General features: G+C 43.7%; 1 protein-coding gene across 4 annotated transcripts in view; it reads left to right on the top strand.

Moving 5' to 3' along the window:
* Positions 1 to 14,732, top strand: part of THSD1 (thrombospondin type 1 domain containing 1) — a 30,366-nt gene extending 15,634 nt beyond the window's left edge. For 2 of the 4 annotated variants that reach the window (XM_017865230.1, XM_017865231.1), the window contains exons 4-6: positions 5,009 to 5,167; positions 12,815 to 13,029; positions 13,340 to 14,732. In XM_017865230.1, coding sequence (XP_017720719.1) covers positions 5,009 to 5,167; positions 12,815 to 13,029; positions 13,340 to 14,503 — 1,538 coding nt within the window. In that variant the 3' untranslated portion in view covers positions 14,504 to 14,732. Of the gene's footprint in view, positions 1 to 5,008; positions 5,168 to 12,814; positions 13,030 to 13,124 lie in introns of all 4 variants that reach the window. The other 2 variants (XM_017865232.1, XM_017865233.1) reach the window with 2 other exon arrangements.
* The last annotated feature ends 473 nt before the right edge of the window (positions 14,733 to 15,205 follow it).

Below are 15,205 nucleotides of genomic sequence, written 5' to 3'. Positions count from 1 at the left end.
AAAAAAAAAAAAAAAAAAAAGAATTATTCTAAGTCCCCATCCAACCCCAAGATCTATCAGATCCTGCCAACACTGGGCACCAAAACACACTCTGCATAAAACACTCTCTTCATCCTTTATGGACAAAAACTTCTAATGCAGCCAAAGGTATACAAAGCACTACAAAACATAAAGAAAACGTGTAGGGCAGATGCATTCTCAGGTGAGCCAAGTGGTGCAATCTTTGGAGTGAGTAATGGAATATGAGTTCCATTATATATATATAATTTTTTAATCAAAAAATACACTTTTTAAATCAAAACTGATTTTTTTTCTGATCCTCACTAGTGGAATTTTATTTTAGTTTGACAAATGACTTTATGTACTTAAATAAATTATATAAAGTAAAAGAGTTCAGAAGGAATAACAAAAGATTCTTAGCATGTGTAATTCCACCTTTTGTGGTCTTAAATATGAGCATGGAGAAGGATAAACTACATATTGATTTAATTTTCAATTTAGAATTTACAGTAGTGGGATTTCCAGTAGATTTTCCCAAAATAAATCACAATACTATAACTCAGAGAGACTTTAATAGGAGATTCTCAAAGCTTTTCAAGCAAGGGGGCTTAGTATGGGAACAGCTCTGAAGCTTTGAAGACAAAGCCAGCTCGTTGTTATGCTGTATGAGGAGCTCCAGTGTGATCTTGGAGGCACAGAACCAACATTATGTTCACTTGGACCTCTAGATGGAACATAATTAGCACACCTCAGTTGATGTTGGTCCAGGATACTGGTTTGTAACCCTCCCACTCTTGTGAAAATCCTTTTAATTGCTCTAAAGAACTCATATTCCATTACTCACTCCAGATTGCACCACTTGGCTCACCTGAGAATGCATCTGCCCTACACGTTTTACGTTTTGTAGTGCTTTGTATACCTTTGACTGCATTAGAAGTTTCTGTCCATGAAGGATGAAGAGAGTGTTTTATGCAGAGTGTGTTTTGGTGCCTAGTGTTGGCAGGATCTGATAGAACTTGGGGTTGGATGGGTACTGATAGACAGGGGACTTGGAATAATTCTTTATTTTTTAATTTAATTTAATTTTTTTGAGACACTGTCTCACTCTGCTGCCAAGGCTGGAGTGCAGTGGTGCGATCATGGCTTACTGAAGTCTCGACTTCCCCTGGCTCAGGTGATCCTCCTACCTCAGTCTCCCGAATAGCTGGTACTACAGGTGCATGGCACTATCCTGGGCTAATTTTTGCATTTTTTGTAGAGATGGGTTTTTGCTGTGTTGCCCAGGCTGGTCTCAAACTCCTGAGCTCAAGTGATCCACCTGCCTTGGCTTCCCAGAGTGCTGGGATTTACAGGAGTGTGCCACCATGCCTGCCAGAGTAATTATTTATAGGGAAATTACTCATTTATTCTGTCTGGCAGTGATTGCATATCTGCTTGGATGAGAAATTCACATGTATCAATCAATAATGGCTGGGAGGGTTTTGTGTGTATTTTGAAGCTCCGGTGTTAGGTACATCCTCATTTGGGATTGAGGTTCCTTGCTGAACTGACCCTTTCATCACTATATAATGTTGCTCTTTATCCCTGGTAATATCCCTGGTTCTGCAATCTATTTTGTTTGATATTAATGTAGTTACTCTAGTTTTCTTTTGATTAATGTTCATAAGGCATATCTTCCGTCTTTTTACTTTTAACATATATATGTCTTTATATGTAAAGTGGGCTTTAAAAAAAACATAGTTGGATCATGCTTTTTTATCTAATCTGACAATCTGTGTCTTTTAACTTAGTGTTTAGTTTTATCATTATATGGTTGGATTAAGATCTACTATTTTGCTGGATTTATATTTGTTACATCCATTCTGTTTTTTCCTTTTTTTCTGCCTTACTTTAGGTTAATTGAATATTTTAATGGTTTAACTACACTATTGGTTTATTGTTTATACCTTAAAAATGTATTTAGTGGGCTGGGCGCCATAGTTCACACCTGTAATCCCAGCACTTTGGGAGGCTGAGGCAGGCAGATCACTTGAGATCAGGAGTTCAAGACCAGCCTGGCCAACATGGTGAAACCCTGTCTCTACTAAAAATACAAAAAACTTAGCTGGGTATCGTGATGCACACCTGTAATTCCAGCTACTTGGGAGGCTGAGGCAGGAGAATCACTTGAACCTGGGAGATGGAGGTTGCAGTGAGCTGAGATCACGCCATTGCACACCAGCCTGGGCAACAGAGCAAGACTCTGTCTCAAAAAAAAAAAAAAAAAAATTGTATTTAGTGGTTGTCCTAGAGTTTATAATATATATCTTTACTCTCAGTCTACCTCTAGGTATTATATTGCTTCACATGTAGTATAAGGACTTTTGAACAATACACTCCCAATTCACTCCTCCCATTCTTTGTGTGATCATTGTCATCATTTTACTTTACGTATGCTATTAAACACTTAATATAGCCAGGCACAGTAGCTCATGCCTGTAATCCCAGCACTTTGGGAGGCCGAGGTGGGCAGATCACCTGAGGTTGGAGTTCAAGACCAGCCTGACGAACATGGAGAAACCCTGTTTCTACTGAAAATACCAAAAATTAGCTGGATGTGGTGGTGCATGCCTGTAATTCCAGCTACTCGGGAGGTTGAGGTAGGAGAATTGCTTGAACCCCGGGGGCGGAGGTTGCAGTGAGCCAAGATCGTACCATTACACTTCAGCCTGGGCAACAAGAGTGAAACTGTCTCAAAAACAAAAACAAAAAAACAAACAATACATTGCCACTATTTTGTTTTAGGCTATCAGTGATATTTTAGAGCATTTAAAAGTGAGAAAATGATTTTACCTTTATATATACCATTACCAGCACTCTTCATTTCTTTATATAAATGCAGATTTTGTCTGTTAATATTTTCTTTCTGCCCAAAGGATTTCTTTGAACATTTCTTGTATTGAAGGACTGCTGGTAATACATGATCTCCATTTTTTTTTCTGGAAAAGTCTTTCTCCTTTATTTTTGAAATATATATATATAATATACATATATATATATATTCTTTTACTGGGGTGGTAGTTTTTTCTTTCAATACTTTAGAGATGATATTCTATTATCTTCTGGCTTGGATAATTTTGTCAAGAAGTCAGCTGTAATTCTTATTGTCATTCTTCTCTGGTGGTATATTCTCCTACCCTTCAGCCACAGCCTTCAAACTTTTTGGTTTGGTTTTGGTTTTTAGCAGTTTGGGTACAGTATTGCTTTTTGTATTTATCCTGCTTGGTGTTTTCTGAGCATCTTGGATATGTGGTTTCGGGTCTTTCATTAACTGTGGAGAGTTCTTAGACGTATTTATCGTGTCCTATTCTGTCCTCTCCTGCTGGTATTCCAATTACCTATATGGGACTTAGGTCTTCTATTGATTTACTCTTTTTTTCCTCTTTGTGTTTTTTAGTTTGAGACATTTATATTTACCTGTATTCACATTTACTGTTTCTTTCCTTAGCTGTGTGTCAAGTCTATTGATGAGCCTTCTTCATCTGTGTTACCATATTTTAAAATTCTAATATTTCCATTTGACTTTTTAGTTTCCAACAGTCTGATGAAATTTTCCATCTGTTTATGCATCTTGTTCACCTTTTCCACTAAAGTATTTGGCATATTTATCATAACTACTTTAAATTCTCTCTCTGAGAGTTTTAATATCTGGGTCAGATCTGAGTCTGGTTATCTTGATTACTTTGTCTCTTAATAGTTTTATGTTTTTTTTTCCTTGCTTTTTGTGCCTAATAATTTTGAGTTGAAAGTTGGACACCTTGTTTGAAAAACTATAGACATGGAAGTATTTATGCCTGGAAATGGTCATACCTCTGTTTTTGCTAGGCCTTTAGTTTGGTATTGGGTTAGTAAAGAATTGAACTATGGGTTTTTACCATTGTTATGGCTACCCTCAGTGCTTACCACATTTGAAATTCTTCTAGTGTTATTTTGTGTTTAGGGAAGGCATTGCATGACTATAGGGGTTTTCTCCATGCTTCTGTCCCACCCTCAGCTTTAGGTGTGAACCTGCACATCAGAGAGGCTTTCTTCTTTTGCTATGCCTCTTCCCCAGAAGTAGACTGTTGTTACTTGATACTTGGCACATGCTAGCCTGGAGTAGAGGGAGGGCATTGCCTTGTATTAGTTCAGCCTCAGTCTTAGGCAAGTGCTGTGTTCCTAAGTTTCAGGAATGGGACCTTCTTGGTGATCCTGCCCCTCCCCAGTAGTAGAAGATCTCTAATAGTGTGGGTCCAGGATAGTTTTGGCTCTTCCCCAAGGGTGAAGGAGTTTCTTTTTCCATTCTCTAGAAGCAGTTGATATCAACTGGTGCACCTAGGATAATCGGGTTTGAGGCCTTTCCCCAAGTGGTTGAAGCTTTTATTCAGTAGAGGAAATGGAGAGAGGACAGGTGAGGCTCTGTGTCTTTTCCACAGTGCTTCCCCTTCCCTCCTTGGGCTTCCACCATGAGGGAGGCTTTGTCTGGTCTTGCACCTGCCCCAGTGCTTCCTGTATTTGATGAGATCCGTGGAGAAGAGTCTGCAAGTGGGTATAAATTCTGCTTGTGTATGTGAGTCATAGGGGTTCTATATTCTGTGCTAGCCCACTAGGTGTTTGGCAGCTCATTACATTTTTAGGTGAACTCTTCTCACCACCTTGTGTGCGGCCTGGTGTCTGCCCCTGGTAAACAAGAGTTGCATCTCATTTTTCCTTGGAAGATCCTATCTTTCCTTATATTGCAGGATAGTTAGTTGTCCTGCAACCTCAGCTCTTTTTTGGGTTCTGGAAAGGTTAAGATTTTATAAATTAGACAGCTTTTCTTTGTTTTAAAGTTAGGAGCAACGCTTTTCAGCTTTCTTCATCTCTGGGAACACTTCAACTTACAGACTTTTCAAGACCTGAGATTTGAGTTTTGCTGTTTCATTTGGGTGCAGTTAAATACTGATTCTCAAATGAACTAGCATTAAAAGCATAACTTATATCCTTGCAGAAACTTGGGGACTGTGGCAGCCGTGGAGCCAGTGTAGTGCCACATGTGGGGATGGTGTCAGAGAGCGTCGCCGAGTGTGTCTCACTTCCTTCCCCTCCAGACCTGGCTGCCCTGGAATGTCCTTGGAGACCTCCCTGTGTTCCCTGGAGGAGTGTGCTGGTAGGTATTCTTGCTTCCTTCGGGAGTTTCTCCTCAGAGCCTTCATCAGAAGGAGTATTGAATCCAGGCCTGCCTGAGAGTTACCAGTCTGAGATCAGGAGTAGACTCATTAATGCTCTGTGATTGCTGTTGGTTGTACTAACCCTGTATTTGTTAGTGTATCTAAGACTGGGAATAGCTGGGAGAGTAGCTTACCAGTGAGATAATGGGATTTACCACTGTAGAAGATAAGGAAATGATAAGGAAATATTAACTATTCAGACATATTAAATAATTTCTAAAAATGCAAAAAATGGGGAAGGGATCATTTCTTCATAAGATTTTTGGTTTTTTCTCCGTTTCTCTCCACCAAAACTGTGGAAAAACAGTTTTCCTTTTCTCCCTACCAACCCAGAAGAGCCAGGGGACCACATAGACCATTATTTGTCAAAATGGGGCAAGATTCCCTGTCCTATCCCCTGAGTGGCCTAAGTTATTCCTTACTGCCCCTACCCAGAGGGACTTTTTTATTTTATTTTATTTATTTGAGACGGAGTCTCGCTTTGTTACTCAGGCTGGAGTGCAGTGGTGCAATCTCTGCTCACTGCAAGCTCTGCCTCCTGGGTTCACGCCATTCTCCTGCCTCAGCCTCCCAAGTAGCTGGGACTACAGGTGCCCGCCACCACACCCGGCTAATTTTTTGTATGTTTAGTAGAGACGGGGTTTCACCATGTTAGCCAGGATGGTCTTGGTCTCCTGACCTCGTGATCTGCCCACCTCTGCCTCCCAAAGAGCTGGCTGGGATTACAGGCATAAGCCACCGCGTCCAGCCCCAGAGGGACATTTCTTCCTGCTGTCATCCGGGGACTGGCCTTTCCTGCATCTTCTGAGTGTCTTCAAGGTACATACTAGTAGCTGGTCATTGAGTGTTTGATGTAAATAGTCTATAGATATGTTGCTCATATGGCTTTAGGTTTGCCCCAACTTATGGAGCTAAATCCTTTTCATTTACCACGAGTTACATACTGAATAGTCCTTGCTTTTTCCACACACCATCCCGCCCTCTGACAGACAATCCACATTTACTTGGCCAGCCTCTGCTCTGCTCCGCTCCTGACTCTTAGATAAAGTCCTTGTGTCAAGGACTTTATCTTGTCCTTCTTGTACTCTCCAATTCCAGGTTAAAAGACCATCTTAGTTCCTTGTTTCTTTGGGATATGGAGGAGTTATGTGCTTTTCTGTGTTTGGATCTCAGAGTACCTTTTAGCCCAAACCACAGGCACCTGGCAACATCTCAGCCAGCGAACCCACCTGTGGCCTTAGAAAATCCTTCTTGCTGTATGATTTTTCCAGCCAGTATCATAGGCCTTGTTCCCTTCATTCCAGCATTTTTAGGACATTATTCTTTCTCCTAATTTTTTTTTTTCTTATTGTAGCTTCCTCTTCTCCTAGCCCTCCATCTGCCTGTCTTTCATGGGCCTTACCCTGAATCCATTGTTTCTTCAGTGATATACTGTTTTCTAAGGCTTTCTTCTCTGTCTGCTCTTTTCTTTATAAGTCTTCTTCACTTTCCACAGCACCTTCCTTGTGTATAGCTTCCCTCAAATACACCTTATCCTCTCAATTCTGGGATGGGGTCATGTGTTCCGACATTTCATATCTGAGTTCCATAACACTCAGATGAATTTAAACTCAGTGGCCACTGGTGACTACTATTCTTTTATATGTGACAATATTTATTTATTGTTATTACCATTAATTCGTTATGTGACAACACTTAAAATACATTATCTCACTTAAGGCTCACAGTAATTCCACAAGGTAGGTATTGTGCTGGGCTCAGATCTCTTGAGAGCTTACTGTCTGCCAGGCATTTTTCTAAGGACCTTGCACACATAAAGTAGGCATATTCTTATCTCCATAGTGCAGATGTGGGATAGAGAGGATGGGTGGCCTGTCCAAGATCATTAAGCTAGAAAGTGGGGGCATTGAATTTGACTCCTTGCTAAGCTACCTATCTTGAATACCTTGCCTTTATATACAGGCCAATCTGGCTTTCTAGAAGAAGCATCAACAACCTGGAATTAACAATCATTTTTCCAAAATGTGATGTGATATTATGTCATATTCTCCATCTTAATAATTCTTTTTTGTTGTTGTTTTTTACACGGAGTTTCGCTCTTGTTGCCCAGGCTGGGGTGCACTGGCGCAATCTCGGCTCACCACAACCTCTGCCTCCTGGGTTCAAGCGATTCTCCCACCTCAGCCTCTGGCATGTGCCACCACGCCCAGTTAATTTTTGTATTTTCAGTAGAGATGGGGTTTCTCCATGTTGGTCAGGCTGGTCTCGAACTCCCGACCGCAGGTGATCTACCTGCCTCAGCCTCCCAAAGTGCTGAGATTACAGGCATGAGCCACTATGCCCAGCGGGCATCTTAATTCTTTAATACTGAGTAGGAACTGGAAATTTGTGCATTATAAGTTAGCAAGAAGGCTAAGTCCTACAGACTTGCCTGCCTCTACTATAAGTGGTCCTCAGATACTGCTTACGTGGATAAAAATGATCATGTCTTCCAAGTGTTCTCTTTGTCCTAGTGAACCTATTTTCAATCTTTGGAAATGTAAAGATACATTCGCAGGCTGCATAGCATCAACAAATCTCCTTTACTTCAGGTGAAAGAGGAAAAACTAGAGATAGAGATGGGCGAGGCCAGCAGCTTTTGGGCTTTTCTCCAGCTGTGATTTTAAAGGAAACCAGCCAGAGTAAAAAGATAACAGAGTCGAGTGAAGAGGTTCATGGTGTGTAATAGCAATGCTGCTACCCACTGTCATGAGCAGCCACTGCAGGTGAAGGAAGTGATACATCAGGGAACAAGTCTTTCATCATTCAACTGTTTTCACTTGTTTAGGAGTTCAGAAGTTGGTTTGGCTTTAAAAGAATGTTCTTATGCCAAGGTCTGAATGTAGTTCTACATTATGTGGTCTATCTTGTTCAACAAGAGAGTAGCATAATTAAATTGCTGTTGCACTGATGTTCCATCTGGTGGAATACTGATCGTTTTACTATTGCCTTTTTAATAATGAAGGAATGAATCAATCAGTTAAACTAGTGTTTATTGAGCACTATGCAAGTTACTGTGACTGTCGTTGGGAATGTATTGATAAGATATGACTGTCTTGAAGGGGCTTATAGTAGCTCAAAAGGCACATAAACAGGCTTAATACTCAGTGCAATATTAAGGGCCTGCAATGAAAAATGTACCCATAGCTTGCTATAGAAGCTTTCAGTAGTGATAATCCAAGCCCAAAACATCTCCAGTCTTGGAGGAGGTGATCCTTTTTTTTTTTTGAAGCAGAATCTTGCTCTGTTGCCCAGGCTGGAGTGCAGTGGCACGATCTCAACTCACTGCAACCTCCGCCTCCTGGGTTCAAGCGATTCTACTGCCTCTGCCTCCCAAGTAGCTGGGACTATAGGTGCGCACCACCACACCTGGCTAATTTTTTGTATTTTTAGTAGAGATGAGGCTTCACCATGTTGGCCAGGCTGGTCTCGAACTCCTGGCCTCAAGTGATCCAGCCACTTCAGCCTCCCTAAGTGCTGGGATTACAGGCATAAGCCACCACACCCAGTCAAGGAGGTGATATTTGAGCTGAAGTTTGGAAGCTGAGGTGTCCCCCAGGTGAAGGAGGTGAAAATGGGAGTTTTAGCAAAGGGAGCAATGAATGAAGGCATGGAAGATGGCACATTAAGAGACCTGGAAAACTGAAAGTAGTTTAGTGTGGCTGGATGATAGTGTGCCAGGAAGGGGTGGGAGACATGAGGCCAGCTAAGCAAACGGGATTCGTATCCTGAGGGGCCTTGAAGGTTGGGACCTGTGTTTTCGTGGTATCTCTATCTGGCTGTAGCAAGGAGTATAAATCAGAAGGTTAGGCATGGCAGCAGATGTACCTGTTAAGAAAAATTTTTCAGGAACCTATTTGCAAAATGAAGTGCCAGCAATGGTGATGGAGGGAGAGGAGAATTCAGACTCTGTATGTGGCAAATGATGGAGAGGGAGCATGAAGGATAAAACCCAGGATTTTAGTACTGGTAACTGTGTGAACTGTGATTCCTTTCCTTTAAGATCAGATATATCAGAGGAAGCACAAGTTGTAGGGGAAGATGGTGAGTCTTAGGCATTTTGAGATGGAGGTGGTGGGACAGCCAGTGGAGACAGTAGAGCTAGTGGAGTCAGGAATGGACTGTAGCTCTCCTTGGATCTAAAATTCATGCTCTTCTCTCTAAATTACATAAGTGAATGTTCTCATTGAAACCAAAAGGGAGAGAGAGAGAGCTGCAAGAGCTATATAGCAGTGGCCAATGCTGCAGAACGAACTCCTTTGAATTTGAGTATCAGGAGGTCATTCATAACCTTGGTGGGAGCTGTTTAATTGGAATCTTGGGGATAGGTTGCAGGAGACAGAGGTGATGTAGGAGCAGTAAGCAAATGTGGACCTCTCTTTTCAGTAAGCATGGCTGAGAAGACAAGGAACAAGATATGTCTGAGAGTGTGAGAAGGTTGGAGAAGGGTCTTTTTAAAGTGCGAACAGCTTGAGTATGTTTGTGTGCTGAGGAAGAGGAGCTACATAGAAGAGCAGCTGGAGATAATTGCTGCAGAGGGATGATGCCCCTGGATGAAGGAGGCCTAGAGAGCATTTCCTTGTGGCCTCACCTTTTATAGGAGGACAGTTCTCCCGCTGATTATGTGGAAAAAAGGTAAATAGAGGTGTGGCTGCTAGTAAGTTTATGGGGCAGAGGAGGATCACAGAAGCAGCTGGGCATGTACTTGCCTGATGGCTTCTATTTTGTGTGTGTGACCTATTAAGAGTGTTAAGGAAGTGGACTGGATAGGGGGCTTAAGCAAGTGGTGACATTGGAAGCAGGTGTTGTAGGGGACCTATGGAAGGATTTGTGGGCAGCTGAGGTTGGGTGCTGTGACTATGTGGGGGCACTGACCTACATGGTTGTTATTTTCTCCACCAGTGCAGCAGCTAGGAATTCACGTGTCTGAGATTCACATGTCTAGGGTCAGACTTCCACTGCAGAGCAGGGGAAGGGGTATAGCTCAGTATTAGAGGTCAAGAGGGTTGAGGTTGTTGGAAGGAAAATGGTTTCAGATCATGGTTGTAATTTGGTTAGGGGGAGAAGTGAGGTTAGGAAGTGTCTGGCAGATGGGAGAAAATGGAGGGCTGGAGAATGAGAAGTCTTAATGTAGTAATAGTGAGTGAGTGAGAGTAGTGAACACAGCTAGAGAGTGGGTTGAGCAGTTTAAGATTTTAGAAGAGGAGCCGACGGTGGGAAGTTACTATATGTTGGATGGACCTGAAGTCACCTGGATGGTCCTAGCTCTGGCATAGTGAGGGAGACTGGGACCCAGGTGCTAGAGTGACTGATGGCTAGCAGGAGGTTGGAAGATGGTGGTGTCGAGAGAGGAGTAGAATGGTGGTTGGCAAGGATGGCACGGGCATCAAAGGAATGGAAGTTTTCTATGGAGGTAAAAGAGCGCAGGTTGGAAACAGCAATAGGAATGAGCTTGGGGAGCACACTCTGCTTCTGGCCCTGTTTACTTATAAAGAAAGTATGTGTAATCCCAGCACTTTGGGAGGCTGAGGTGGGCGGATCATGAGGTCAGGAGATTGAGACCATCCTGGCTAACATGGTGAAACCCCATCTCTACTAAAAACACAAAAAATTAGCCGGCCGTGGTGGCAGGCGCCTATATTCCCAGCTACTTGGGAGGCTGAGGTAGGAGAATGGCGTGAACCCAGGAGGCGGAGCTTGCAGTGAGCCGAGATCGCACCACTGCACTCCAGCCTGGGTGGCAGAGTGAGACTCCATCTCAAAAAAGAAAAAAAAAGAAAGAAAGTATGTGTGTCAGCTTCCACTGAGAGGGTTGGGGGAAACCATGCCCTGCAGGGTAGCCTGGTTTCAGTTGGGACAAGGAGGTGAAGGCGGTGTTTTGTGGAGCAGTTAGGGATGTTGAGGAATTTGTAATCAGCTGTCCCTTAGGGGACAGTACAAAGAGTGGGCAGTGGGAGAACGGGTGGAGAAGATGAAGCACAGAGCTGGTGGTGGTGATACAACCATGGGAAAAAGGCCATAGGACCGGTGACCAAAGGGGAAAGAGTGGGGAGGTCAGATGGCATTAGCTGGTCTCAGGTTTCCAGGTGTTTCAGTGGCAGCACAGGTGGAGGCTCCAGGTGGTGCCTGCATTTTGATGAAACATTTTGATGACTGTGGGACAAACCAGTTTGAGCAGAGAAAAAGAAGAAAAGTACCGCTCACAATGGAAGGTAGGAATGGGAGTGGATAGTTGAAAATAGAAGAGTGAGAATGCAGAGGATTTAACACTTAGGAAAGACAGTTTCTGGATAATAGAAGGGGGAAATGAGTTGTATTATATATTGCCAAGTCTTACTTTCATCAGTTAATTTCCCTTAAGATATGCATATGTAGGTACCTAAATGTGGCCTACCTAAATCATTTTGCATTTCACATTTTATACTTGGTATTTTCCGATGTGCCTCTCAGAGGTACATTTAACAATAGGTACCACATTTACATTATCCTAAGTGAACACTGATTTTTACCTTGAAAATTTCTGGTCGGGCGTGGTGGCTCATGCCTGTAATCCCAGCACTTTGGGAGGCCGAAGTGGGCGGGTCACGAGGTCTGGAGTTCGAGACCATCCTGGGCAACATGGTGAAACACTGTCTCTACTAAAAACAAAAACATGAGCCGGGCGTGGTGGCATGCACCTGTAGTTCCAGCTACTCGGGAGGTTTGAGGCAGGAGAGGCAGGCTGAGGGAGGCTTGAACCGCAGAGATGGCGGTTGTTTCAGTGAGCCAAGATCACGCCACTGTGCTCCATCCTGGGCGACAGAGTGAGACTCCGTCTCACAAAAAAAAAAAAAAAAAAGAAAAAAAGAAAAAAAGAAAATTTCTACATGCTACTTCTGTGTGGAAACTTGGAGGCCAATTCCAGCAGGAGCTGGTGAGCATGGGAATCACCTTGATTATAGCTTACCAGGTCACCTCGCTTCGGTCGCTCTCTGTTTTTGCAGTGTTTCCCCTTTGGTGATCTTGTTTGCTTCAGCTGCCAGCAGAAATCCATATGTAAGACCAGAAATCCCAGTCCTTGTTTATTTTCCGTCATTCCTTAACTGCTAGATAATTAGAGTGAGTGACTCAGAGACCTTAAAACCGTGCAGAGCAAACAATACTAGAAAATACGTATTTGGGCCGAGCGCAGTGGCTCACACCTGTAATCCGAGCACTTTGGGAGGCCGAGACAGGTGGATCACAAGTCAGGAGTTCAACACCAGCCTGACCAATATGGTGAAACCCCAGCTCTACTAAAAATACAAAAAAATTAGCCGGGCTTGGTGGCATGTGCCTGTAATCCCAGCTACTTGGGAGGCTGAGGCAGGAGAATTGTTTGAGCCTGGGAAGCGGAGGTTGCAATGAGCTGAGATCACACCACTGCACTCCAGCCTGGGCAACAGAGCAAGACTCCGTCTCAAAAAAAAAAAAAAAAAAAAAGAAAAGAAAAAGAAAAAGTAAAAATACATCTGTTCCTTTGTGTTTTTTATTGTTATTATTGTTGTTGTTGTTTGTTTGTTTTGCAGCTTTCCAGCCATCCAGCCTATCTCCTCTTCAGCCCCAGGGTCCAGTGAAGTCCAACAACATCGTGACTGTCACTGGTATATCCTTGTGCTTGTTCATCATCATTGCCACCGTGCTCATCACTCTGTGGAGGAGGTTCGGCCGTCCCCCCAAGTGCAGCACCCCTGCTCGACATAACTCCATCCACTCCCCCGGCTTCCGGAAGAACTCGGACGAGGAGAATATCTGTGNAAAAAAAAGAAAAGTAAAATACATCTGTTCCTTTGTGTTTTTTATTGTTATTATTGTTGTTGTTGTTTGTTTGTTTTGCAGCTTTCCAGCCATCCAGCCTATCTCCTCTTCAGCCCCAGGGTCCAGTGAAGTCCAACAACATCGTGACTGTCACTGGTATATCCTTGTGCTTGTTCATCATCATTGCCACCGTGCTCATCACTCTGTGGAGGAGGTTCGGCCGTCCCCCCAAGTGCAGCACCCCTGCTCGACATAACTCCATCCACTCCCCCGGCTTCCGGAAGAACTCGGACGAGGAGAATATCTGTGAGCTGAGCGAGCAGCGTGGGAGCTTCTCAGATGGGGGAGACGGGCCCACGGGGAGTCCAGGGGACATGGGCATCCCTCTGACCTACAGACGGAGCGGGCCAGTGCCTCCCGAGGACGATGTCTCTGGCAGCGAGAGCTTCCAGTCCAACGCCCAGAAGATAATCCCACCTCTGTTCAGCTACCGCCTTGCCCAGCAGCAATTAAAGGAGATGAAAAAGAAAGGTCTGACAGAAACCACCAAAGTGTATCACGTGTCTCAGAGTCCCCTGACAGACACTGCCATTGATGCGGCTGCCAGCCCTCCCTTAGATTTGGAAAGCCCGGAAGAAGCTGCAGCAAACAAGTTCCGGATCAAATCCCCATTTCCGGAGCAGCCTGCTGTCAGCGCCGGGGAAAGGCCTCCCTCCAGACTGGATTTAAGTGTGACTCAGGCCAGTTGTGCCATAAGCCCCAGCCAGACTCTGATTCGCAAGTCACAGGCAAGGCACGTGGGCAGCAGAGGGGGCCCATCCGAGAGAAGCCATGCCAGGAACGCCCATTTCAGGAGGACAGCGAGTTTCCATGAAGCCAGGCAGGCCCGGCCGTTCCGAGAGAGGAGCATGTCCACTCTGACTCCACGGCAGGCCCCCGCCTACAGCTCTAGGACGCGGACAGGGGAGCAGGCAGAGGACAGATTTAGGCCTCAGGGTCGAGGTGCCCACCTGTTTCCTGAAAAACTGGAGCATTTCCAGGGGGCAAGTGGAACCTGTGGTCCATTAAACCCTCTCCCTAAATCCTACACTTTGGGGCAGCCCTTGAGGAAACCAGACCTTGGGGTTCGCCAGGCAGGATTAGTGGCAGGAATTGAGAGAACAGAGCCCCACAGAGCTCGTAGGGGACCGTCCCCCAGTCACAAGAGTGTCTCAAGGAAGCAGTCTTCTCCCACATCCCCCAAAGATAGCTACCAGAGGGTGAGTCCTCTGAGCCCTTCTCAGTGTAGAAAAGGCAAGTGTCAAAGCTTCCCCACTCACCCTGAGTTTGCCTTCTATGACAATACATCATTTGGCCTCACTGAGGCTGAGCAGAGGATGCTGGACCTCCCAGGATATTTTGGGTCAAATGAAGAGGATGAAACAACAAGTACACTTAGCGTGGAGAAGCTGGTGATCTAGACTGAGAATCAGCCTGAGCTTTACACAGCTGGGGTTTTTTTTTTGTAGACTTGTGTAACTATTTGTACCATGGGACAGAATGTGAGGAGGAAATAACACACACAGAGGAGAATGTGTGTGTATGCATGTGTTTGAATTCACAAGGAAGAAATTATTTATCTTGAGCTTTTTCCTTTATTATTCAATTTCTATGGATTTATTACTAATAATCATAATAAAATATAAACAATTTTATTTTGGGGGGGCTTGATCTGTCATGTGGCGATGAAAAATAAGATGTGACTTTTGAGTAGAACATGGTCTGAACATTGCATTGGCAGTTTCCATCCTGAAGCAGAAATCTGGAACCTCAGCTAAAAAGGGATGGAGCAAAGTTAACTTGGTGTCATAACTCTGAATTGCAATTTATTAAGTTATAAATACATTAAGAATTTGACTCCTACAATGGTAGCATCAAACAGGTTTCATATTTGTCTGATTAAGTTAGTTACGACCATTAGACTGCTGAGCTACTTAGAAATGGTGATACCACAGATATTCAAGAAGAACTCTCAGATTAGAGTCCAGGTGACTTCACAAAATTATATGAATTAATTCTGCTTTAAAGAGATAACGTAAGAAGCTGGTGGTTCAGGTAGTGAGTCAAATGAAGACCTATCTGTTCTGAGCAAATAAATAGTAAACATTTTGGAAAGGAAAGTA

Source organism: Rhinopithecus bieti, unplaced genomic scaffold (assembly GCF_001698545.2).
Source record: "Rhinopithecus bieti isolate Rb0 unplaced genomic scaffold, ASM169854v2 scaffold_82390, whole genome shotgun sequence".
NCBI lineage: Eukaryota > Metazoa > Chordata > Mammalia > Primates > Cercopithecidae > Rhinopithecus > Rhinopithecus bieti.
Note: the sequence above shows the minus strand (reverse complement) of the source record. Positions and strands in the feature narration are given on the sequence as shown.